The sequence below is a fragment of the Pseudophryne corroboree genome, chromosome 4, assembly GCF_028390025.1.
Source record: "Pseudophryne corroboree isolate aPseCor3 chromosome 4, aPseCor3.hap2, whole genome shotgun sequence".
Lineage (NCBI taxonomy): Eukaryota > Metazoa > Chordata > Amphibia > Anura > Myobatrachidae > Pseudophryne > Pseudophryne corroboree.
The window spans coordinates 110313913-110339153 of NC_086447.1; the positions used below are offsets into that span (position 1 = coordinate 110313913).

A 25241-nucleotide genomic window follows, 5' to 3' on the forward strand; every position below is an offset into this window, starting at 1 on the left:
TCAAACAACGGTTTCTCAATTTCTTTTTCCTCTGGGAAGGGATTGTGGATTCGCAGGAATATCTGAGCATTTCTGTAATCAGAAAGCAGTGACTTTCTACAAATGTTTACGAATAATTCCAGTGATTTTGTCATTTTCTTCCAGTGATTTGGACCAATAATACCATTGATTAGAACAAATAATTCTTGTGATATTGAGGTGTTTGTGTCACTTAGCTTAGCCGTCCAGCGACCACAGTGCACTTCTTTTTCTCTTTTCTTTGCATCATGTGCTGTTTGGGGCCAATTTTTTGAAGTGCCATCCTGTCTGACACTGCAGTGCCACTCCTAGATGGGCCAGGTGTTTGTGCCGCCCTCTTGGGTCGCTTTGCTTAGTCATCCAGCAACCTTGGTGCAAATTTTAGGACTAAAAATAGTATTGTGAGGTGTGAGGTGTTCAGAATAGACTGGAAATGAGTGGAAATTGTGGTTATTGAGGTTAATAATACTATAGGATCAAAATTACCCCCAAAATCTATGATTTAAGCTGTTTTTGAGAGGGTTTTGAAAAAAAAACACCCAAATCCAAAACACACCCGAATCCGACAAAAAAATTTCAGGGAGATTTTGCCAAAACGCGTACGAATCCAAAACACGGCCGCGGAACCGAATCCAAAACCAAAACACAAAACCCGAAAAAATTTCCGGTGCACATCTCTAGAAACTACACATCCCATCGTGTCCTGACACAGCTTTAGCATTCTCTGACAGCAAAACTGTGTGAGGGCATGCTGGGATATGTAGTTTCTCAACAGCTGGAGTATTCCAATATAGTGAATATACTGTGCTGCAGAAGCCTGTATGGAGTGACCACAGAAACCTGATTAGAAAGCTAAATTGCTGCCAGTAGGACAGGTGCTGCCACATAGTGGCGCGACTAGGTATAGTAAATGCAGAAATGCACTTTCTTTACAGAAGGTTGCAGCTTCCACATAATTTTCCCCTTGATAACTCCAACCTGAATCCTTTGGGAGGCCATGGGATAGATTGAATACAATGTTTTGCCATTTTTTCTGTCAGTAAGTTTTTAAACATCACCATGTACCTTTTGTTATATTGATACAAATCATACTTGCCTACCTGACCCTCTCCATGAGGGAGAAAATGCTCTGTTCCTGGACTTTCCTGGTAATGTATGATTGCCATCACCTGTGGTGAGCTAGTTAATGGATAAGAAAGGTGTTTCACCACAGGTGATGGCAATCATACATTACCAGGAAAGTCCAGGAACAGAGCATTTTCTCCCTCATGGAGAGGGTCAGGTAGGCAAGTATGATACAAATTGCAGTTTTTATGGCTTTATTTAGCTCAACATTTTAAAGCATTTAGATTGTTTTTATCGTTAAATACGTTCCAAATATTAGTAAGATGCCAAATAGCCATGTTTCCTATCTGATATAACTAGGAGAACATAACAGCTACTATTGCTAACATATGGCTGGTCACCTCCATTAATTAGGATAATCTATACCAGAATGTATTAATTAGGTCAATTAGATAAGTACCTGATATATGAGTCTGGTAGGAGGCATTTGCACAGTAGTCTCTTCCCTGTTGCTGGTCACACAGGAGTAGCTGAGAAGTATGTGCTGCACTTTGTGATGAGGTGTTTTACTGTGGTTCCATGGTAAAGGTTTGTACAGTGAGGTTGCTACTGGCTGGTGAGTCCCTGGCTGACAAGATGGCGGTGTTTTTCAGGTAAGATCCTGGGTGAGCGTTGGGCTGTTGTTGGCTGTGTCCTGAGTTACTTGCAGAACACTAATGTTAATGTTTTCTCACTGCTTCAGATGAGGCCCAAAACTAGTGGACACCAACTGCTGTAGAACTACACATCCCAGCATGCCCTGAGACCTTTTTGGTGTTGGGGCATGCTGAAACTGGCGGAGCATTTGGGGATGTACAGTTCTTCTAAAATTAACCTGTGTCTGTACATATGGTAGGAAATATGGATTTTAAGCTCTGCTGGAGCAGGGACATGTGAATGGGCAAATATTCTCTGGAATGTGTATGTTGTGATAAAGAACTAGAAGTACTGTGAAAACACTTCTTAAATGTGAATGCAGTTAACTTTGCTGCCCACTAGTGATTTGATCTGTATTAAATCTGTTCTGATGTGGTCCGTCCAATATCTACAAAATAACTGATTTGTTTATGGATCTAGTGGGTGATATACAAATGTTACTGCAGGCCCCTGGCAGCTATTCATGCATGATAATTTAATTTCAGCTCTCTGCCCCTGGGGGCCTGAAATGCGAAGTGACCTGTTTGGGCCCCCAAATTTGGACTTTTCGTGTTGTGCCCATTTGTTTAATTGGGTTTATTGCTCTATGCAGTTATACCTGACTGATTTGGATGTGATAACTGGGGACAACTAAGTATTGCCCCGCAATCTCTCGTCACTTTACACGGGGGATCGGTTGTGATTAAACAATTGAATCACCCCCCCAGTATGTCCATGCTTTCCAGACCTTATCCTTGTGTTGTACTCTGGACATTCTGTTAATCTACTTGTGCTGTATTACACTGAAACAGACTGCAAGGCTTAGCTTGCCTGTTTGGAATAAATGATACCCCTTTCAGACTGACAAGACCTGGGAATGTGTACACGGGTGCTTCCTATGTGCCACCCGGCTTGAGACTCCTTCAGACTTGCGGCCTGACCTGGAATATTGCTGGGTTGGTGATGTCATCAATGACTCTACCGGAGGCTGTGCTTGGAGATAATCCTCTCCACGCACCTCCTATGCAGAGAATGGGTGCTGGGGCGCCTTAACACTGCACCACATCCTGGGACGATCCTGGATTCAACCCTAGTCGAGACCTGGGATGAAATACTGGGATATTGTTTCTGTACCCTTTCACGCTGAGCAATTTTCTGGGTTGATGCGTGTTCATGTGCAATAACCTGGGAAACTTTTGTCGGTCTGAAAGGGGTATAACACAAATTATTACATGTGATCGTCCTATATACCATGTGTGTGTTATTTGCAAAACTGTTAAATGGAAAACTGCAATTTATTACAATCTCTCCAACACACACGTAAACCGTACTGTTACAGCAACTTGTCTAGTACATGCTGTAATTCCTGTTGTCTTTTAGGGTAATGGTCCTAGTGGCTGCTTTGTCCACTGAAGTCTGTGCACAGCAAAGCCCTAACTCAGGTAACCGCTGTAACTTTGACCTATCTGTTACACTGCGCGGGAATCTGGCAGCAAATCTGCAGCATCATCTCTTTTCTATTCCAGATTTTATAGTATCCAGCTGCAGGAAGTCTCTGATACAGTTTCATCTGCCTGCTCAGGATGTTGTCGGGAAATCTGTGCAGTTTTCAGCTATAGGTAAGCAGACTTGTTATACTAACTCTCAGCCTAGTGCAGAAGAGGGTGTTCCGCAAGCAGCACTGCATGGAGCTGGGGGTCAGACTCCGGTGCACCTTGCACTGCTGTCACTAACTCCTGTGAGTGCGGCTGATGTCTCTGATTAGAGTACCTGCAGACCGGCTTATCACGCCTTACTTTGCCTACTTCTTGGGTTCCAATGGGCATCAGGAGTGCACAGAGATGCTGTGTGGCTCTCCACGTCCTGATTGCAAGCCCAGACAAATTAGAGCTTGTGGGGGCTGCCAGTCCCTCCCCCAGGCAACCTGTGCTGTGTGCACAGGTGTAGGTCCACATATAATTTTTTTTTTTTTTGGGGGGGTGGCCTAATTATGGGAGATGTGGTTACACTCTTTATGCAACCTAATGGTGAAGACACTTTGTCAGTAATTCTAAACACAAGCTTGGGGGTGCTATTGTGCTCCTTGGGCAAGGGCAAATCCAGAGGGGGTATAATCTGTGTGATTGCAGGGCCATAACTAGGGTAGGGCAGATGGTACTTTGCACACACTGCATTTGGGTCTGGCTACTCCTGTGAGGGTTTAATCGGATCACAATTGGTGTCAGCAGCCAGAGATGTCAGACAGCGCTGAAACGCTTCTCTCTCTCCTACCTTTGCCTCAGTGTGTCCACAACAGTTGGTGAGCACTTTTTTAAAGTGTTGTCCCGCAAACCCCTCTTTCTACAGGGGCCATGAGATGCTCTCCAGCAGTGCATAGTGAACTAGAACTTTCACTTGTCCACTGACTCCTGCAGGTGTTAAGTGTCCACTGTCACCACTGTACATTAAACATGCTGGCTACACACCGCTTTCTTTAATGGCGAGTCTCTCATATTATTGCTACGTGTGATGTCCCTCATAATCATACAGAGGGTCCCTTAGTGGGTGGTATTATGGATGTATCTAGGGTAGGGCAGACAGTTTGCCCATAGCACAAATGTGCTGTGTGCAAGGCACTATCTGCCACTATCCCAATCGTGAAGCTGTAGCGCTGGCCTCTAACTCTGTAGCGTAGGCAGCGCTGGTACAGCAGTGAGTCGGTCGTGTAATGAGTAGAGGACTTCTGGGGCCAGAGGTAGCAGATCACAGGGCAAAAGGGAGCAGTGCAGTAAGTGGCCACACCCCCTGCACACCATCCCCTTTGTATAAGGGGCTCTTACTGTGAAGTGTAATTAGAATAAGTTACTACTGTGCAGTGTAATGTGAATTGGTGCTCTTCTGTGGCCATAACCATGTCACTTTATTTTTGATATATGCCTTTGGAACGCACAGTCCCTGTTTTTAAATCTCTGGAGAGGGGGCACCAATTAGTTTTGTCACTGGGTACCAGAATGTCTAAAGGACCCAAAGGCTAAATAGTATCTGCTCTGTAATGGAAATACTGAGGAGGAAATGGATATAGGAGTTGCTATTTCAGGTGGCTTTAAGTAGGGCAAGCAGTATATCAAAGCAATGAGGAAGGCAAGTGGCTCCCATCAGAGGTACACTACGATAGTGGAGCAATTTAAACATTCTTGGGATAGACCTAAGAATCAAATGGGGCTTGAGGTTATTGGATGGCTAAAGTTTCTGACTAGATGGGCCATGTGGTTCTTATTTGCTGTCGGTCTGTTTAATAACTCTGAAGCAGAGATATGGAGGGGTGGGGGTGGTATAATGACTGACATACTACAGCCAAGCGTTCTTGTCCATTTAATGCAGAATGGAATATGTCCAAATGTGACATTGAGTCCTTGCTTGGTCATGTTTTACAATATCTGTAGCTTATAACAGGGCAGAGTTCATTAATACCGTATTGGTGTGGCATGTTCTAAAGCATCACTGGTAGAGTTGTGTGGGGGTTTTTTTTGGCCTCTAAAAAAAATCTTATTTTCTCTGCAGATAAGTACGGAAGAGCCTTTCTTATCACCAGAGCTTTGGCTTCACAGTGTGGCTATACAATTTCCCAAGATGGCTGGGGTAACATTGATTTCAGGACTTCTCTGTTTAGCTGTTACACTGAAATTAGGGTAGGTCCAATTTCCCCTCTCCTTCCTCCCCCCCCCCCCCCCCCACCCTTCTATGAAGAAAGAGTAACATTGGATGTTTTATCTGCCATCCAGAATGATACCCATTATGAAGTGACTGTGAAGATTGAGATTGCATCCAAGCCTGACATGAGTGGTGCAGAAGGCTACATAAAGGTGGTCAGCTGTCCTTACGTGTGGCATCCCCGGGAAATACTTTGTGAAACAAACTACATGGAGGCAAGAGATCCTTAGCATGTCTTTTACTGCTCTAGGTTTTAGTATTCAAGTCTGAGGTCTTCCTGTTGTGTAGTATTGATGTGTTTAACTTTATGTAGAAAATTGCAAGAAGTGTACACCACCGTATAGCTAGTCATGTGACTGTTTCCTTAAATATTATACTCTGTCCCTGTTTGGGTGAAGTTCTCTCCCTTATGAGACTTATCAAAGCTTGGAGAAAGTGCTAACCAATCGGCCTCTGTCATTTTTCAAACACAGCCTGTAACATGGCAGGCAGGAGCTGGTTGGTACTTTATATACCTCCAAGGGTCTGTACATCTCCACCTTTATATTTGGCATTGCTACAAACTTAAGTTTTATATATGGTGCCAGCATGATCCATTGTTCTTTAAATCCACAATTTTTTTAATTTTTTTTTTTTTTTTTTTTTTGTTTATAGTATATTGGATTGTTAGGGACCCAGTAGCTATCCATGACTTGGCACTCTGACTATGGTCAGACACTATCACCCTGACTAGTACTCTACTAGCATCAGGACTGACTGCACAGATCTAAGTCCTATTGTAGTGAGAGCAGAGCCTAAATAATACAATGACTATTCTATCACTCTGCCCATAATACAATGAATATTCAATCACTCTGCCCATTATACCATACACCTACTGCCCTCTCCAGTGGAAATGATAAAAAAGGGGTCTAAACTTTCTCAGACTGGTATCTGGCGCATATGACATGGACTAATTGGCTTACCATACGATCCCTTTAAACCGGGACACATGAATTACACAGCTTCTGTGGATGTTTAAAATCAGGTGAAATACAGGCTTGAAGCCAGCCATAGAATCTGTTATTTGTAAGTGTCTTGGCTTAAAGAGGATATGGTAAGCCTTCCTAATGACTAATACATTAGTTACACAAATTCTGCAACTAAGCCTAACCCTAAAATGAGGTTTCGGTAGTGATTCCGAAACGGGGTGCTGTGACTGGATGACACCAGCAGTTTACTTCATTGTACAATTTTTATTTTATTTTTTGCCTCCCCAACAAACTTCTGGCCTAAAGGTACCAGGGAAAGTGAGGAGACCCTAGGGTGCTGTAATGCAAGAGTCTGGGAGCCCCTTGATTAAAGAATACCTATGCACTGCAGTTTCAAAATTCACCTACACAGAAATGCATTTGGCTTTTTCTGGTTTAGGGATACTGTGGGGAAATGCAGGTCTGGCATCAACTTAGAGTTCCCCCACATCTAACCCTGAGCAAATTTATCACACACCCTGCCCCTGTAGTGATGTCATGGCTATGTCCTTGATGACTGGCTATCCAATTAAAAATCCAGGTCCATGCTAGGACTGATGTAACTTGAGTACAAAATTCCCCTTGTGAAATATGGTATTGTCTCAAACACTAATCTGGGATATAATTGATTGGTTGTATATCTAACTTCTCACAAATCATATGTACTAGATGCCCCCCTAATAACACCAATCCAGCGTAAAGACTGCAAATATTTTGGGAACTCCTAGCTGTTATAGAAATACACTTTTTTGCAAAAAAAGAAAAAAATGTAAGGGCTTTGATACCTGTGTATGTCAAGTCACACCTTGTGCTGCTAGAATAAGTCTTCTGACTTAGTGCCAAGAGCATCCTCTGGTAGTCTATAAGCACATGTAGACAAGTGCCTTATAATTGCCAAACTCCTCTCCCTGGTGCACCTGGTCTGCAAAGGTCATTGTTTTCTTGCTCACAGGATCATCCTACATTTACTGTACATACTACCTACACAAAGCAACCTCTGGCTTCCAGAGTTCATTAAGATCTGTGTGGACTGGATTAGCAAGTTCCTGATGTCTACGATCATAGGGCATTTTTAGTGTTTTGTGCATGTTCCTTCACTTCTCCCTCCACCCTTAAAAACAATCTAAAAGTTTGTATTTAACAGGTATCAGTCAGGAGGAAGATTCCAGTGATATCAGAAGGAGTGTTTCGAGATGAGCCTGAGGACTGGTCATCTGCAATTCCCCAGGTATCGATTAATAGCCCCAGAATCTAAATGGGGCATATTTTTGTGATTGTTGGCAGGGTGGGTCCATAAACTACAACTGCTTATTAAAAAAAACTTTTTATGGCTTATTCTGTTGCCAGGGCAGTGGCTCTAATAACCCTGTCCTAATGATGGGGTTATTTTAGTACTGTGTTCACAGTCTAGCCTATGTGCTTGAGCTAGTGTAGAGGTGAATGTAAAGTCTAACTAGTGTCATTCAATTCCCAGCCCTGAAATGATTAAAATTTTTATGCAGTACCCATAGAACCATGTGTACAAAAAGGAAAGCCACAGTGGCATCGCTATATTAAATAGGTCTGAGCCTAAATGCAGCAATTATTACAAATAGACCCCTTGGCCTTGCCCATTAAGCAATGTAAGTAAATACTATGTTAAATTCTGTTCGCTGTGGGATGCTATTGCAGATTCTATAGATAACCGATTCAAATTTGATAAAGGCAAAGTTCTTCAGCTCTCAACTACTCTAGGTTGTAAATTCTTATGGTTGTCTACTCCCTGAATTCATAAGTTGAGAGCTCCTACAGAGTTGTAGAGTCTGCTAGCTAGATGCCTGATACAAATACAATCATGTTCTGCTAATGGCTACATCTTTGGTTAGTCTTACAGACTGTTTGAGGTTACAGGTGACTTGTCCTGTGTTAAAAAAACAAAAAACAACAAAAAAACCTTATTTTGAAGGATAATTTTGGTCTTTGATTTTCCAGGCTGTCAGTGGACTCATGTCTATCTGGCAAGTTGTGTTCCATCTGACTGCAAATCAGAAAACAACGATGATGATTGATGGGGCGCAGAATATTGGATATGGTATTAATACAACAGAATCCAGGACTCTGCTGAGATCTCCCTACAATTCCAGTGAATCTGTCTTTCAAAAGGTAAGTGACTTGGCAAGACAAATAAGCTGGAGTGGTTTAGGGTGTTTTTTGGTTTGTCACCCCTCCCCCAAGTTACTCCCCCAAGTTTGTTTGTGGTGTAACAATCACTCAGCATGGCATAGTCTCATCCTGACTGAGAATATCTATGGACCGCTTACTACTTTTTCTCAGGAGTTTCTTGGTCAGATTTGTGTCCCTTTTTTTTTTGTTTCTCTTGGATATAGCTGTAGCTACACTTCAGCTTCCAACTGTTAGAACTATATTTCAGGTTGGTGGAGTGACCTTCTCAACTATAAGAGCCACACTATTCTATAAACAACGCTGGTTTATCTTCTTGGTTGACAATGCAGTAGCCTGCCCAGTTGGTGAGTAACTTTCTACATGGTTATTCCATAGTTCAGGGTACTTGGATTACTTTTTTTTTTTTTTTTTTTTTTTTGTGATTTGCACAAGATCTGTGGCTGGCTTAAGGTCTGTTTAACTTTGTTAATAAACCACTGAACCTGTGTAATGTGTAAAAATGTACTTGCCATCACTATCCAGTTTACTACTAATTTTGAAGTGGGGGTGGGACTGGTAAGTGGTAGGCTTTAAAATCCTAGCTGGGGGTAGGTGTCTTTAGTAAGTAAAATCTAACTATTGACAGGAGTAATGAGAATTATTTTGCTCAGCTAGGAGAGTACTCTGGGTAGCAGCTAGTTATATTGAGTGTGAGCCCCAGTGATGTGCATGAATTGCAGTCATACTGAGGAATCTGTCAAAAATGAGTGACAGGAACAGTGTTTGGGGAGTGGTCAGGTTAATGCAGAAATGTCCTAGCTGTTCAGATGCAGTTTTCTGGGTGTGCATAAATCGACAGTTGCAATCTTGCTTGCTACTAGAGAGCCCTCTGCATCCCAGGAGAGCAGCTCAGCCTGCACTACACCAGGCACTCAAGACTCTTGGATATTTCCCGATTTGCAAATACAATACTGATGTATCGGCAACTATATGCTGTTTGATGGAAGTTGTTGTAGCAGTGGGTGTCCCTATGCTCGGGTTAGCTTCTGCCCATATTGGCATGCAATTGCATATGGTGAAAGATGGCGGCAGCATGAGCAACCGCACCTGAATGAGCCTCTTTGCCGTGATCACATGTCTTAAGACTTCTAATGCAGGTTGTTGGTAGAAACCAGGCTGTTTTTTGGTAGTTTCTCAAATACAGTACATGCACCAGACTGCAAAATTCTTTCAAAGAGTTGAATGGGTGGAACAGGACTGGTCGGCAGTTCATTGGTGACTGGTTCTGGGTTGAGGTCCAGCCACTAGGAAATGGGCAACAACTGGGACAGCCCTGACTTAATTTTATGTGGACCACCCTTTAACAAACCTAGGCACCCTGCTGGTAGGTCAGTCCCACCAGGCAAAAGATGGTGGGGTGGGGGGGGGGCTCAGTCCCTTAATAGATGATTTTTGACCCAGCCAACATATTAAGCAGTGTATTAATTTGATTACAAATCCAGCACTGAAAGCTAGTACCATGTCAAACAGCCAACTTGTCATGACCATAAGGGTTTACTATGTACCAGTTCCTAGCCAAACCTCTTTATGGGACATAAACCAACATATATCAACAGGCTGATAAAGTACAATGATAGTAAATGGCGTGACATGGTTTGATAAAGTTATAGTCGGTGAGGTTGAAAAAGGGCAAAATGGCCATCTGGTTCAACCTGTATTCTGCGTTAATCTGTTCATATTTTGATGTGCCTGCTGAATTAATGGTTAAGTACTGATTGACTGCAATGATTCCTACCACTCCCAGATAATTTTTAATGTCTATGCTAAAGCCCTGGATACGTTTTCCAGTTTGGACAAATTTCTATCGTTTTTTTAAATGCATTTACAGAGTCTGCCATTATTAACTTCTCTGGCAGTGAGTTCCAAATCTTTATTGCTCTTACCGTGGAGAACCCTTTCCTACATTGTGCATGGAATTTTCTTTTCTAGCCTCAGCAAGTGCATAAGCCGGTCTTTTTTTTTCATCAGATGATGTGACCTATACAAGAAGCTGGATCACATGGACAATCCCAAAGAACATTTCTCCATTGCTCATTGGTGCAAAGATAACCCAGAGCAGCCAAATTCAGTTTGGTGTTAACCTTTGGAATCTAACAGATGGGGAAATACACTCCAGGAGGTATAATATTACAGACAGCAGCAAGGCCACTGTAGTGACCATCCCTGTGGGTGCTGAAGGAGGATATTATAAGGTAACAGAATATAACTCTTTATATATGGGTGCAGTGACCAGTGTCTCCACTGCAGAGGATTAATTGCCATTCTTTGAATTGAGTCTAACGAGTTTCTTGATCCTCCTTCTAGAGTCATGTTGTAAATAAGGAATATGGAATAACCTACAGTATCAATCCATTCCTTGAAAATCTCTGGGTGGATGATGCCTGGGGTATAACAAAGTACACGATTGTTAAACAAATGACAACGCCCTTCGACCGTCGCCCTCCCATTATAACAAATGGTAAGATGTCGTAGAAGTAAAATCCAGTTTAAAGTGGCAGTGTATAACTTTGCTTTCTTTTGTAGACACCATACCAGTAACTTCAATATTTAATGTCACAATTGGACCCTTTCTTCCGGACGTTCAGCTGGTGAACCTCACCATTGGTGGTGTACAACAGACCATTAATGTCAGCTACCCTATTTCTACAAAACACCATCCAAACATGAGTTCTGACTTTGTTCTTAAAGTGCCCTTCCTGGATCCGCATGTGTCAAAGGAGGTATGTGCCAGTAATTCCGTTTGTCTGTAGTACTGGGAGTTTATCTACAGGATAAAGGGTCTCCTTCTAGAAAGGAGCTAGTCTGGCAACTGAGCCTTGCCATTAACTAGCTAATTCACTCTCCAGGGAAACTTCTTTTTTTGGGGGGGGGATGTCCAAAAGGGACCATTAAGTAAAAGCAGATGGTTTTGCTGTAAGCATTGGGTCAAATTCTTACACCCAGCTGCTAATGACTTAAATGGCCTTACTGAGCAAAAGTTTGTCTTGGTAGCCAGTGGAGATTATATTTATATTGTGTACTGATTTTGGCAGCTATTAACATTCCCCAGGTTTCCAGTATTCTCTGCCAAATTGTCGTCCTAGTACAATTAAACTCCTATGATCTTATTGCTGGAGCTAAGAGTATGCCTACATGTATCATCCACAGATGTGTCCATCGGTTATCCTACATGGATAAGTAATCTGTTGGTTGTAGGTATAGCTGCTTCCTGCTTTGTGTTCTGCACCAGATACTGTGCTATAGTAGAACTCCCGCAGATGGCTAGGTTCTGATCATACAAACCATTCCAAACCAGTAGTTCCACAATGCTTTGGTCATTTTGGTGGAAACAAAAGGAGTGACACCTGCTACAGTAGGAGCTCATTTTAAAGCTACAATATTACCTTGATCAAAGGGTATAGTCTGGTGTATATAAATACTATCTGCATTCCTATATCTGTACATTTAATAGATACTGACCACTAAATATCACTAAAGTGCATTCTAGAATTGAGTATAGTTGTGGCTCTAATCAAACTGTTCATGCTAGTACTGTAACTCGTTAGTGAAGTTGTTTGACAATTCTATTTCCTCAGTTTTTCCCGGATGGCATACGGTTAACCTTGAATGTTGTCTTTGGATTCAAGATTCATCCTTATGATGAGACCTTCACTTCCTCTGCTACAATTGTCAGTTTTATCCGTAAGTCACTCCTGCCAGTCTCATTTAGCAGCTTCTTCAAGGCCAGGGGCAACTCTGGAGACTTCCAAAGCAGTTGTATCTATTAAATGGTAATCTATCTTTAATAGAATTAGGATTGAAGCCTCTAACTGCTAAACATCATGAATGGTAGTTGAGGTCCAGCAATAGTGTATTGGTACCTGCTGTAGGTGACTTCAGGTTGTCTTGTTCTGGTGCTCCAACAGCAGATGGCATTCCAGAGCTAGAGAATTTCTGCTCTAGGTATGGACACCCAACTCGTGCCCAGGATGTTCTTGTGTATTCTGTAGCATACACTAAAAACTAATTGCTATTTTTTAATTGCACAATGCCAGATATCCACATGATGGCTATATATAGTAAATACCAAGTGCTAATATCCTTCAGTTCACTATGATGTAAACCCTCCCCAAACATGGGCAAAAGGATACTGCCACTACCCTCTCCTCCTTCCTCCCTCCGTCCCCCCCCCCCCCCCCCCCAAAACCCCGCTCTCCCTTCAATTGTAACACGGTAACCCAAATTACGTGAAGCTGGCCAAGCACACTTCTGAAACGAACAATGAAATGTATTTGATTAGTTGCCGCTCTATTTTTAGTCAGATTTTCTAAAACTATTCAGATGTTGCTCTGACACTCGGACCAGTGCTGGTTTTGGACTTTGGTTGATACAGTATTTCGTGGTTGCAGACATTAACTTTCTGAGTCCATTGCTGGAAGACTGCTACATATATGCCACAGTTCCCCATGTCTCCTTTTTTAGCTGAAGTCTCCATAACTCCATTGTCTTGCAGCCCAGCCTACTGTTGGACCCTGTGGAATGAATGGTCTTTCACTGACAGCCGCAATTGGAAATTTGAGCCCAGACTGGAACATCTATATTGAAGAGCAACAATTAACCTTAAGCAATGGATTGACTGCCAATAAAACGCATACTATGGTCCAAGTGCCTGCGTCATCTGAACAGATCATGCATGAGGTTTGTACAAGACCAGTATCTATTGCATAAGCCTTTTTCAGTTTTTGGTCACTTCTAGGAATCGCTATGGTGTGGTATACAATTTAATGGGAGTTAGCTGTGGCATGTTACCCATTGTATCCACTTTGATGCTTGACTTGTATAAACTTGGTTGAGCTTTGTTCAGTTCCATAGATATACATTTCTTTAATCTGACATTTCCTCCATTATGTGATATCAAAAGACTTCCAGCGGGATGTGTAACTTCAAAAATGCAGTTTTCTGACTTTTGCTGAGTTTCCATATGTACAGTACAAAGCCCTGGAATGTGATGCTTTCAGGAGTGTTGACCGTAATCTTTAGATGGCATTTCTAAACAAAGCCTATGGGCTCTTCAGTTTGATCTGAGGGATCCCTCTGGATCCCTCCCAGCAGATGCATAGGACAACTTATCGGGAGCACTGTCCTCTACAATTCTAAACTAATTTCTAGGTACATACTGGTGGTATGGATCGCCTTTGATGTGTAGTACATCCTACCATTTAGGATTAAAGGGGTTTATGTTCTAATCCTTGACTGGAGAGAACGTGGACACTGGACAGATAGTTGGCAGCTAGCCAGCTGATAACTCATTTTTCAAACACAGCCTTTGACATGGCAGTTAGGAGCTGATTGGCTGGTACTTTATCTCCATCCAAGCTTTAGTAATTGGACCCCATAGTCCTTAATTTTATGGGAACAGTAACTTAACAAATTGACAAGCCTTAAACCTCTAAAAGCCAGTTGTGCACAAGGATCCAAGTTGTCCAATATATTGTGGAGCCTTATGTGAATGCACTCAATACACAAACTTTGCAAGTACTAAAACAATTTATTTTTATTTACTTTTTTACAGGTGGTTAGTGGGGGCCATGTGGTAACCATGCCATTAACCATAAAAGATCAGAATGGAGCCACACTGTATAAGTTTGTTCTTTCCTGTGATGTACCAATAAATCCAGTTGGTAAGGGCTGTAGCTGACATGGTAACATGAAGTGTTGATGCTTGGTCACTAACTGCTATGTAAAGACTAACATTTCACCACAATCGCCAGCTTTCAGAACATGCCCCATGATGCAGTGTGTAACAGACATGGGGCCTAATTCAGACCTGATCGTAGCAGCAACTTTGTCAGCCATGTGCAGTGCAGGTGTGGCAGATATAACATTTGAAGAGTTAGATTTGGGTGGGTTATTTTGTTTCTGTGCAGGGTAAATACTGGCTGCTTTATTTTTACACTGCAAATTAGATTTCAGTTTGAACACACCCCACCCAAATCTAACCCTCTGCACATGTTCTAGCTGCCCCCACCTGAAGTGCACATGGTTTTTGCCCAACTGCTAACAAACGTGTGGCTACATTCAACGCTGAATTGCCCCCATGGGGAGATGTATCAAACATTCTAAAGAGTAAAGTTGCCCATAGCTACCATCTGCTTCTACTTTTAGATCTTGTACTTGATGGTTAAAAGTGGGTGAGCGAGTAAGGTTCCCTGAGAACCGAACCTGCACAAACTTGGGGATCCAAATCGAGCTCTGTTTTGTGCGCTTAACTCTGATCTGAAAATGAGGCAAAAACATCATCCTGTCAGATCTCGCAGGTTTTTGAAAATATATAGCTCTCCCGATCAGCACCATCTTCACATCTGCCTTGGAGAGTGCACAGTAAAGACGTGTTCCGTCTGTCCTGTGTGGGAGAAAGCAGCGGGTTTGGTGTGCTGTCACTGTTAAGCTCTGCATAGCATTCTGTGGCTGTATGTGTACCGCTATATATCCTGTGTGATCCAAAGACCAATTATATTTCTGTTGGTGTCACTGCAGCAGCCGTATACTACTGCTATGTGTGTGTGATCCAAAGCCAAAAATCTCTATTTGAAAGGGGTGCTCTGTCCATCCATTCAGGGGCTTCACCCCAGTGTAAAATGAAAATAAATTCTAAAACGAAGCCTGAATTTTTGTATGTAGTGTACTACTTATTTTATTCCCCCTCCCCCCAAAGTACTGACACTGGTCAGACCACAGTATATTTACAACTCGTAATAGCATTGTGAAATGCTGTCTATGTAGTCAACTGCAGTGTGTAATTATATAGATTTCAGATTCACTTGTGTGACACCAACTGCAGTATGTTATATAAAATATATATATTTATTATATATTGTGCTGTCATCTCCGTATACATCCGGGGACTGCAGCTGTTCTGTCAGTCCAGCCAAAATAGGACTTTTTTTTATTTTGGTGATGTATCTTGCCATATTACATCCAGGCATGCTCTGTCCATTTTAGGGTGTGATGTCTTTAGCTGAAATTCTTATCACTTATGGTCCTATTTTTCATAACTCTGATCACCACATTGTAATTCAAATTAATATTAATGGATAATTTTAAATTAAATGACTATACTCCACACATAGTGAACTTTTTGCACATCGTTGTTATCTGAGGAAACAAATAACTTTATTCTAAATGAAGTTTAACATTTTTTAAATCTAATTTTTTTTTTTTGCCTTAATCATCTCTGAACAGAAGTCTTTAGCCTTGACTAATGCTCCCCCCCCCCCCCCCCCCCAATATACATCCAAAAGCTGTGGCTAGTCCACCTCTGTGCAACCTTTTGGCCTGAACTGTATAAACAATATTGTGAGGTGTTCAGCATAGTTTGGAAATGAATGTTGATGATGTTAATACTGTAGGTATACAAACACCCCCAAATTTGGTTATTTTTAGCAGGGGGGGGGGGGTGGTTCTGGAAAATACAGATCCAGAACAAAGACCTGCAATGGTGGTTTTTGTCAAAACCAATCCAGATAAAAAAACACACAACCCAAAATGGCCCAGTGCACACCAGTAGTTAAAAGCTGGTTGAGGGCAATGTCTCTACTTATCCACTATTCCACTCTTTAAACCCCCCCCCCCCCCGCCAAAAAAAACCTTGATGCATCTCCCAAATAAGGATGACTCAACATAGTTGCATATTTATATAGTGCACACATTCCACAGCACTTTACAGAGCATATTAGACCACTCGTGTCAGTCCCTGCCCCAGTGGACCTTACAATATATATTCTCGACCACATGCACACATTCACGCTAGGGTTCATTTTGTTGGGAGCCAATTAACCTACCAGTGTGTTTTGATTGTGGGAGTTAACCGGAGTACCCAGAAGAGAGCCACCCATGAACAGGGAGAATATACAAACTCCACACAGTGAGGGTCATTGTGGGAATAGAACTACTGACCTCAGTACTTTGTTCGGTAATTCTAACAATTACACTGTCTGTATAAAATTTTATATTCTTACAAAGCTAACTTCATTTTTCCTGGTTCCAGCTTGTTTTCCAAATGGGACTATAGAGGTTACAGTAAAGAAAGTAAGCAACATACCGGATATGGATATGTCTCTATTGACCCTGAGAGACCCCCAATGTGCTCCGGATTACTTCAGCAACAACATGGCGCATTTCACCTTTGCTGCAAACTCCTGTAAAACTACAAGACAGGTACACCATTCCCTGAAGTTTAATCATGATTGCAGCAATAATGCACTTGTGGCAGCACAGTAACACAACTAGGTGTGGGCCCAGCGCTACCACAAAGGGGTGGTATAACTACTGGAACCCCTCCACCCTGGTCCAAATGCCTTTTGCCCAACTAATCTGACTGCACATAGCGCTGAATGAATATGCCCCAGGCGCCTAATCAAGCTGTGGATACTACTAATACAGGGTTTTTTCATTCTCCCCCCTCCAGTTTGAACAAGATATGATGATCTATGAGAATGAAGTATACTACTACAGTAGAACATCTGGGAAACTCCTTTATGTGTAAGTAATAGAAACTGCTCTCTAGAGGATGCAAATAACAGTATTTGAAGATTGGGAGGGTATGTAAGATAAGGCCCCAATGCAACTGTAGCAGATCTCCAATGCTGGGGTATCTGATATTCAAGATGGTCGTCAGTGAGGGGGAATTATACTATTTAAGAATTTCCCAGATGTATCGCTGTTTGAGTCCTGGAAACGGCTACCAGATGTCTGGGCCCTTGAGTCTGTAGTGCTATAAATAAGTGGCAAACATGGATACTCAAATGAGGAAAGGCGCAGGGACTCTTAATCGCACCGGTTGTGGTAACATCTGCAGGTTTGGTTCTCCAGCCTTGTTGGGTGGCACAAATCAAACATGTCTGGTACCACTTCAACCCACCTCCCCAGATATGGCCTAAACATTCCTGAGTTACTGGAAAGCTGGACCGTTTAGGAAGCAGCAACATTGTGTACCAAGCAGGGTGTTACGTGGAGGCAGGATTCCCCTAACCTGCAATCCAATCCCCCCTTCTCCTTAACCTTCGTGTGTGTGGGGTTGTATTTATTTTTTAAATGGAAGCCTTCCCCCTAAAGGTCACCTGACTCAAAATGCAATAAGTTAAAGGTTTGAGGGAAAGATTGCTTCTAACTGTCCATTTACTACTGTACAGAATGAATGTTACATGTGACTACACAATTAATGGAACCTTGGTCTTAAGCTATGGTTATGATGACAACCCAACACCCAGTGCCCAGACTGCAATAGCTTCCATCGATTTGACTCTGAGACTAAGCAAAGGTAAAGGATTTTTTTTATTTTTTAAATCCCTCTTGGGATGGAGAACCTGTGAGCACATTCTGCCAGCTGGAGGCTGCTTACACGGACTCTGGTGTGGTTGAACAATTGTTGGAATGACTGCTACTCTAATCCATATTCAATAATGTTCCATAGCAACCACCAAGTGCTCCTCCATGCCCCCCTGCCATCTGTTTAATTCTAAATGTCTAGCTAAAGTGTTTGATAGGAGCCAAATGTGTGACCTGGTTAATGCAGATGACTGGTCCACTTGACTTCCTGAGATGCTGTAAGAGGGCAGTCTGTTGTGGTATAGGGCAATATTCTGGCAAGAGATCAATTTATGAATAATGAAACCCTGTTGGGGCAATGTGGATAACTGTCGGATATTGCAGAGATCATTGTTACTATTTGTGCTTTCTGACAATTAAAACTTTTTTTTTTTTTTTTTTCCTCTCCTCACTAGACAGTACCTACACTACATTCTATGGAGAGGTTGATTATCCAGTTGTAAAGTACTTGAGGGATTCCCTTTACTTTGAAGTTGAGCTCCTATACAGCTCTGATCCACGATTGGAGCTGTTCTTGGACACCTGCTGGGCTACAACCACGTCTGATATGAGCAGCCTTCCTGCATGGCCCATTATTGACAACAGGTGAAATCGAATGTTTGCACTATCCCTATTGCTGTAGCTAATTCAGGATAACTTGGAATGGGTGACTTCATACACTGAAGACTACTGGGTATGGGTGGGCCCTGAACGAACACTGGAGCACTGCCTACAAAACAGAAGGGGTGCTATGAAACTGTATATAGTTATCTGGTCTAAATTGATGTATTTGAGGTTCAGGTAGCCTATAATGGTGGTAACATCTATGGGGAAAGCCAACCATTTGGGTATTAATGCAGCATTGATCCATCTAATAGGCCCTACACACTGGGCAATAAAACTGAATGTTATTTCTCATTAATGAACGAGAACACGTTCATATCATTCCGTGTGTAGGCATGAATGATGCGCGGCCCTGCGCTCGATCATCGTTGGTTCCCAATCGCTTGTGCATGTAGGCCAATCTGGACTATCTCGTCCATATTAGCATGCACTGTTATGGAGCCAGGAGTGAAGAAACTGCCATCGGGTGGCTCGCTAGGTGTGTAGGGCCCATTACAGAGTACACCAATGTGTTTCTAGTAATACTGGCCGACTGTCTTTAACATTATACCTAGTGTTCCTGCATCTTTAGAAAATACATCAAATATTGGCTCTACTGTAGTCGGGGGCGGATTGGGAACAAAAAGCGTCCCTGGAAAAATTTGTACTAGTGGCCCCACATGGGCAGCACCAGAGGTGTACGGTCTAGCCAAGGGCCATGGCAGCACCACCCCCCCCCCCCCCCCCCCAAGGCTTTCCAGATAGTGGGCATGTCCAGCATCAAAGGGGAAGTTAAAAAGAAATAAAATTAAATATTATGAGCACATTATATGATACACCTTCAGAATTTAGGAAACTATTCTTTAGAAAGATACATTTTCTTGCTTATTACACCAACCGTATCCCAATCACTATTCACTCAATCTTATGTCTGCCAAGCAGGCAGACAGAGCATACACTAGATCATCTGTAATCACAGGCTAAGTGGCAGTAATTTTCATATATGCAAATTATTTTGCATCTTATTCTTTAGGTCTATAAAAGGGACCACATGTCCTCAAACAAAACGGGCCCCATGGGTGCGTCGGCCCACTGGGAATCTTCCCTGTAAACCCTATGGCCAATCCGCCTCTGACTGTAGTAAAGTCTCTTAAATGGTTCCTGTAAGTATGTAGTGCTGCATACAGACTAGGGTGTGGGACCCAGGAATGTTAAGGATGTAAAGTATGAGGGGTTTGATGGATTCCAGGAGTATATTTACTGAACGTCTGGTTTACAGAAGTGGAGATGTTGCCCATAGCAGCCAATCAGATTCTACTTCATTATCTTGCACCTTCTAAAAGGTAAGCTAGAAACTGGTTGCTGTGGGCAACATCTCACTTCTGTAAGCCTGCACTCCAGTAAATAGCAACTGCAGCTTCTAGCTAGGGGTCTATTTAATGCCTTGTAGTCATGGCTGCATCTAGTGTTGAATGTACATGCTGGCAGGAGCTGATTGCTTATTTTCCTAGAACGATATGCTTTGCCTTGCAGCTGTGAACACAATGAGCCCTACCAGACCAACTTCTACAAAGTGACTGCAGACTCCAGAGTTCAGTTTCCATCCCACTTCAAGAGATTTGAAGTCAAAACATTTACATTTATGAATGGTAACCAACCTTACATGGGAGAGGCGAGTACATTAAAATGGTCCATTCATTGGCTTTTCAAACCTGGTACTTGGTGGTGTATCTACCTTCTAACTTGTCGTGGTAGCTCAGTGGATCAGTCTGCTAGCACAATCCTATTCTTCTGTATGGGAGAACTTTGTGGGCCCGATAGCAACATATTAAAGAGGCCAGTCAATGGTTCTTGAGAAACCTCTTTGCACAAGGTTTTTTTTTTTTTTTATTCATTTTTATGCCCATAACAGTGCCCTAGTTCATGTTACTATAGTAGTGCCCTAGTTAATATATTATGCCTCATAGTAGTACCCTAGATTATTTTATTAAACTGTAGTCCCTAGTTTACATTGTCACATTGTAGGGCTGCCAGTACACCTTGTACCCCAACTCACAGGAGTTTCCCCAGGGCAGATTATGCCACATTAGTGTGCCTTCCCCCCCCCCCCCCCCTCACTATTAAAACATCCACTACACACCTCGCTGAATGTAATGTCACCCAGTTCAGGCTGGGCAATGTAATGGACCCAGGGACTAATGCAGACCTGATCGCAGCAGCAAATTTGTTGTCTAATGGGCAAAACCATGTGCACTGCAGGAAGGGGGGGCAGATATTACATGTGCAGAGTTGGATTTGGGTGGGTTACTTGTTTCTGTGCAGGGTAAATACTGGCTGCTTTATTTTTACATTGCAATTTAGATTTCCATTTGAACACACCCCACCCAAATCGAACTCTGTACATGTTGCAGCTGTCCCACCTGCATGTTACAGTATATCTGGTTCTATAACAAATGACCATGCTCTAGCACCCAGATTGTAGGAAAGTGGATATTACACTGGCAGTTAGTGGCAACAAACCAGTTAATCACTGCAAGCATTTTATGGCACATCCAGATCCTACACATGCCAACACATCTATCAATGTTTGGCATCATTAGTGAATTGGGGTTCTCCTGCATTTTGAGCAGCTTCATCAGAGCCCTTCCTCTCATTTCAACTCTTATAGGCATTTGTGTTTCTAATTCACAGGCTGACTCAAATTGCTGTTGGCCCTCACTTTCTTAGGGTTTAACTGGCCAGCATCGTAGGCTAGCATAGTTCATGCTAAAATGCTAAGTGGCCCTACCCTACTACCAATTTCACCCAGCCAAGAGGCACTAAAGACCTGATGTTCTCCTCCAAGCAGACCAGACTTCAGACGTGTGCATTATTGCTCACCATGAGCAGTGTGATAGAACATGTTGGTCAACTTTCAGTGGGGTGTATTGTTTGTGTGGGGGGGTGTTTTTTTTTTTTTTTTTTTTTTTTTAAGATGCCATATTGTAATCCTTTTTTTTTTTTTCCCAACAGATCTATTTCCATTGTAATGTGATTATTTGTGATGCTTCCAACTTGTCCTCTGACTCAGTCTGCACAGGAATTGGATCTTGTATACCTACCAAGCAGAGATCAGGTAAGTACTATTAATCGAAGTATGTATGGTCTACTGTATCTTGTTAAAACAAACTTTGTCCAAGAAACAGGATTGGTCTGTTTTGGAGCTGATCCTACTCGTGTTGCAGTAATACAGAAGCCTTGAACTCTGAGCAAACTTAAGAACAAATGCTGTCGCTGTGAATATCCACTCAGTTTGCTCTGTTCGCACCCCTAATGGGTAAATGGCACCCCTTTCACCACAGTGGAACATGATTGGTGGGTATGCAGTCTATGAAAGATGGACATAGTTTGGACAGCCTCTTTTTTTTAATTAAAGAAAAGCCAATTTAAGGTATACAATATCCATAAACTTATCAAGGTGTAGTCCATATTGGTGATTTGAATGGCTGTTGTGCCTTCTCTACAACCATGGACTATTTCTTAGCTGAGGACTACAGCTACTACAGTACAACCTTCTAGATTGGAGTGTCCACCATCAGAAACCTTAACATGAGAGGAGCTGGAGATGTGTTCAGGTCAACACAATAGCAAATGCTATGTGTAGTCTCTAGAACTAATGAACAGGGAAGAAGACGCATTGCTGGTGTGGAAAATATGATCTGACCCTAGAGCAGCGGTCTACAGTGCAGCTTGCACAAATGCTCGGCAAGGGAAGAGTGGACTTAAAACTGCTGAGCATGGACATGGTTCTATTGTGATTTCTTTGGCACAAGAAATGAAATGGTTATGGAATGAAGCTCAACTAAATGGTAAAACTTCTGAAAAAGCGGTGAATGTATCAAGCAGTCATTAGCACTTGTGTCATGACTTAACGCATTGGTGGTGATTTTGGTAACTTGCCAAATGACCAAAAGCTGAGCTGCTCCATCTGAGCATGGCATCCATGCATTCCAGTGCTGCAGCTTCCTGCTTCACAAACCACTGACAGACTATTAGTGCATAGCCGAGGGTTTGTGCTCGGTGCTGCTGGGGACATGGAGCATACATTGTCCAGATGACCACCCATGCATGGCGGCTATTGCCAGGAGGGTTCCAGTAGATCCATCAGCCAGCTACATTTGTGAGGTGTAGCCCATAGGGTACCACTAGCTTCAGATAGCAGCTGCAGGGACCAATCTCTGGAATGTGTTGCATTCCGGAAGTTTAAATATGGCAACATCGCATTCCACATAGAAACCTATGGAAGGGCTGCCAGCAGGAATTGAGGGATTGTAGCAGGCATTGGAAATCTGCTGTGGGCCCTCTGTCATACATTCAAGGGATACTACATATTTGCTGTTACCCCCTGAAAACAAAACATGCGCTTTCAGGGGGAAGCTGCAAAAAATGTAATCTGCTCCTAAAGCTGAGGTTGGTTTTTTCGGAGATAAAAAAAAACTGAATTTTATAACACAAGGCCGACTTCCATTCACCATGCCACTTGGGTTCAGTGAAACCTGCAATGTAACCAGGGATACTCTGAACAATCTGTATAAAACTGCGTGCCGCATATGTCTTGCATTCACAGAATTGTCTTTGTACTTCCAGGGCGTAGTATAAAACCCAGTGATGCGCACAGATCGGTCTCCACCTCCAGAGCAGTCTTCCTTCTGACGTGAAAGGTCGTCTGACACCATGCACTGTGAGTAGACTTCAGTTTTCTTAGATTTTTACCGAACATGTTGGGACAGAATTTGGGTCATTACTCAAAACACAATAAGGGGGATATCCTATTAGCCCCGGTAAAACATCTGGTCCAAAAAATGTAGGGTTTTTTGGTAAAAACATCAGGATGAATTTTTTTTTTTTTTTTTTTTAACAGGCTTTCTCCCAAACACACAGGTTCAGTGAGACCCATTTTTGGCAGAAACTGTCTCCAGTGATAGCAGATAGCTTGCAGCGTCCCATGCCCGCTGCAGCAGGCTGAGACTGCAGGCATGGCGTAGCACTCTGGGACTTGGCACTGCCACTCGAAGTGCTGTGACCTGCCAGGGCTAATTGGATATCCACCCTTTGACTAAACTAGCTGGGTGAATGGTATTAAACATTTGGTATTCGTAAATGATTGGTTTAAAAATGATAAATTAAACCAAAGGGTTTGTTTTTCTTTGCCACACATGGTAACTTCATATTTATTTTGAGGAGGCCTGGAAAATGAGTACTGTACAGTGTTTCTATAGCAGCCCTGTGGAAGCCCCCTATGTTAAATATTTGTCCCGTATTTACACTGTAGACTGACTATGCCTGTGACGATTTTGAGACTAAGCCACTAACTCCATCTATTTTGTCTTGCAGCTTGGAACAATCATCCTCAACTACTAAATATGTATTTTTAAGCACTTTTTTTGGTAATAAAAAGAGGATATAATGCTTGGAGTCTTCAAGTATTTTATGTATTGGTTGCTTAAAGCTGTTAGTGCTACAATCATCTTACCATCTACTGCCGTACCATAACTAGACATTTTAGCAATGTGTGCAAGAAACTGCATCGTGCACCCCCCATATGTAAAATGGGTTCAGTGCATGTTGTAGGTGTGTGCCACAAATATAGGGCGTGACCACAAAATAATAATAATTCATATTACACTGCACAGTAGTTTCCATTCAAATTATTCCACACGGTGGTGCCACTTTCATTACACCTGGTAGAACCAGAAACCCCCTCCTCCCCTCAGTGAGACTGACTGAGGGCACTGACCTGCAGGGTGGGGGTACACTATCAGGTGTACATACACTGCAGTGCTGCACCTGCTGCTTGTAGGCGAGGTGGACTGTCCAATCTACCTGGCTGCTCTGCTTCCAGGCTCTCCCTCCAGAAAACACAACACCATGGCTCCTCGCAGGGCACAGTATGTTGGGACAGGCTGGGAGACACCTTATGACTTTTCTCCCGAGTCTCAGGACAGAGGGGGCAGATGGGCAGCTGCAGCACTGCCAGGCTACAACTTCCCAGTGAGAAGGAGCTGGCAGGTAGACAAATAGGGTGGCAGGTGCTAATGGAGATTTTTCTGCTCCACAGCAGCGCATTGTGCCCACATCTACTTATGGCCCCGGTCTAATGTATAAATGTCATTTGTCAACTGCTTAAACTCCAAGTACCCATGGATGGCTAACCATGGCCAACATATCTTAATATTTGGGGGCAGCAGGGGTGTCAAGGTGGACAATTAAGTACAAGGTGTGTGTAAACTTTTAATGTATACAGTAGTAGAGCCATCTCTATTCTCAATCACCATAGATCAGTGCTTCACAAATGCAGTCCTCAAGGCACCTTAACAGTCCAGGTTTTAGGGCTTTCCATGATTGTGAACAGATGGTTAAACTGAGGTACTAATTAAGTCATGGCAGTAGAGAGCCTGGTGGGGCCCTGGTAGTTCAGGGGGTGTGGCCTAATCACAGGAGGTGTGGTCATGCACCCTTAGAATAAAATAGTACATTAAGCACCTCCATGGCCACACTACAGCCCAGCAGCTGAGAAGACCTGCTGCCGCCAAGTAAGGGAGGGCCCTCCATCAGGCCTGGGTAATCTGTACCCCCCCCCCCCTTCTCTACACC

The 25241-nt window shown here is 42.7% G+C and overlaps 1 protein-coding gene across 1 annotated transcript; it reads left to right on the plus strand.

Moving 5' to 3' along the window:
* Positions 1 to 1552: 1552 nt before the first annotated feature.
* On the plus strand, positions 1553 to 24056 carry LOC134909001 (uncharacterized). Its single transcript, XM_063915345.1, has 22 exons — positions 1553 to 1736; positions 3139 to 3200; positions 3285 to 3377; positions 5299 to 5426; positions 5520 to 5663; positions 7603 to 7686; positions 8430 to 8600; positions 8869 to 8965; positions 10629 to 10852; positions 10965 to 11118; positions 11184 to 11380; positions 12236 to 12341; positions 13153 to 13337; positions 14212 to 14320; positions 16687 to 16856; positions 17107 to 17180; positions 17831 to 17958; positions 18422 to 18611; positions 20142 to 20280; positions 21621 to 21723; positions 23235 to 23328; positions 23982 to 24056. The coding sequence occupies exons 1-21, from the start codon at positions 1663 to 1665 to the stop codon at positions 23303 to 23305; spliced, it is 2703 nt and encodes a 900-aa protein (XP_063771415.1). The 5' UTR covers positions 1553 to 1662; the 3' UTR covers positions 23306 to 23328; positions 23982 to 24056.
* The last annotated feature ends 1185 nt before the right edge of the window (positions 24057 to 25241 follow it).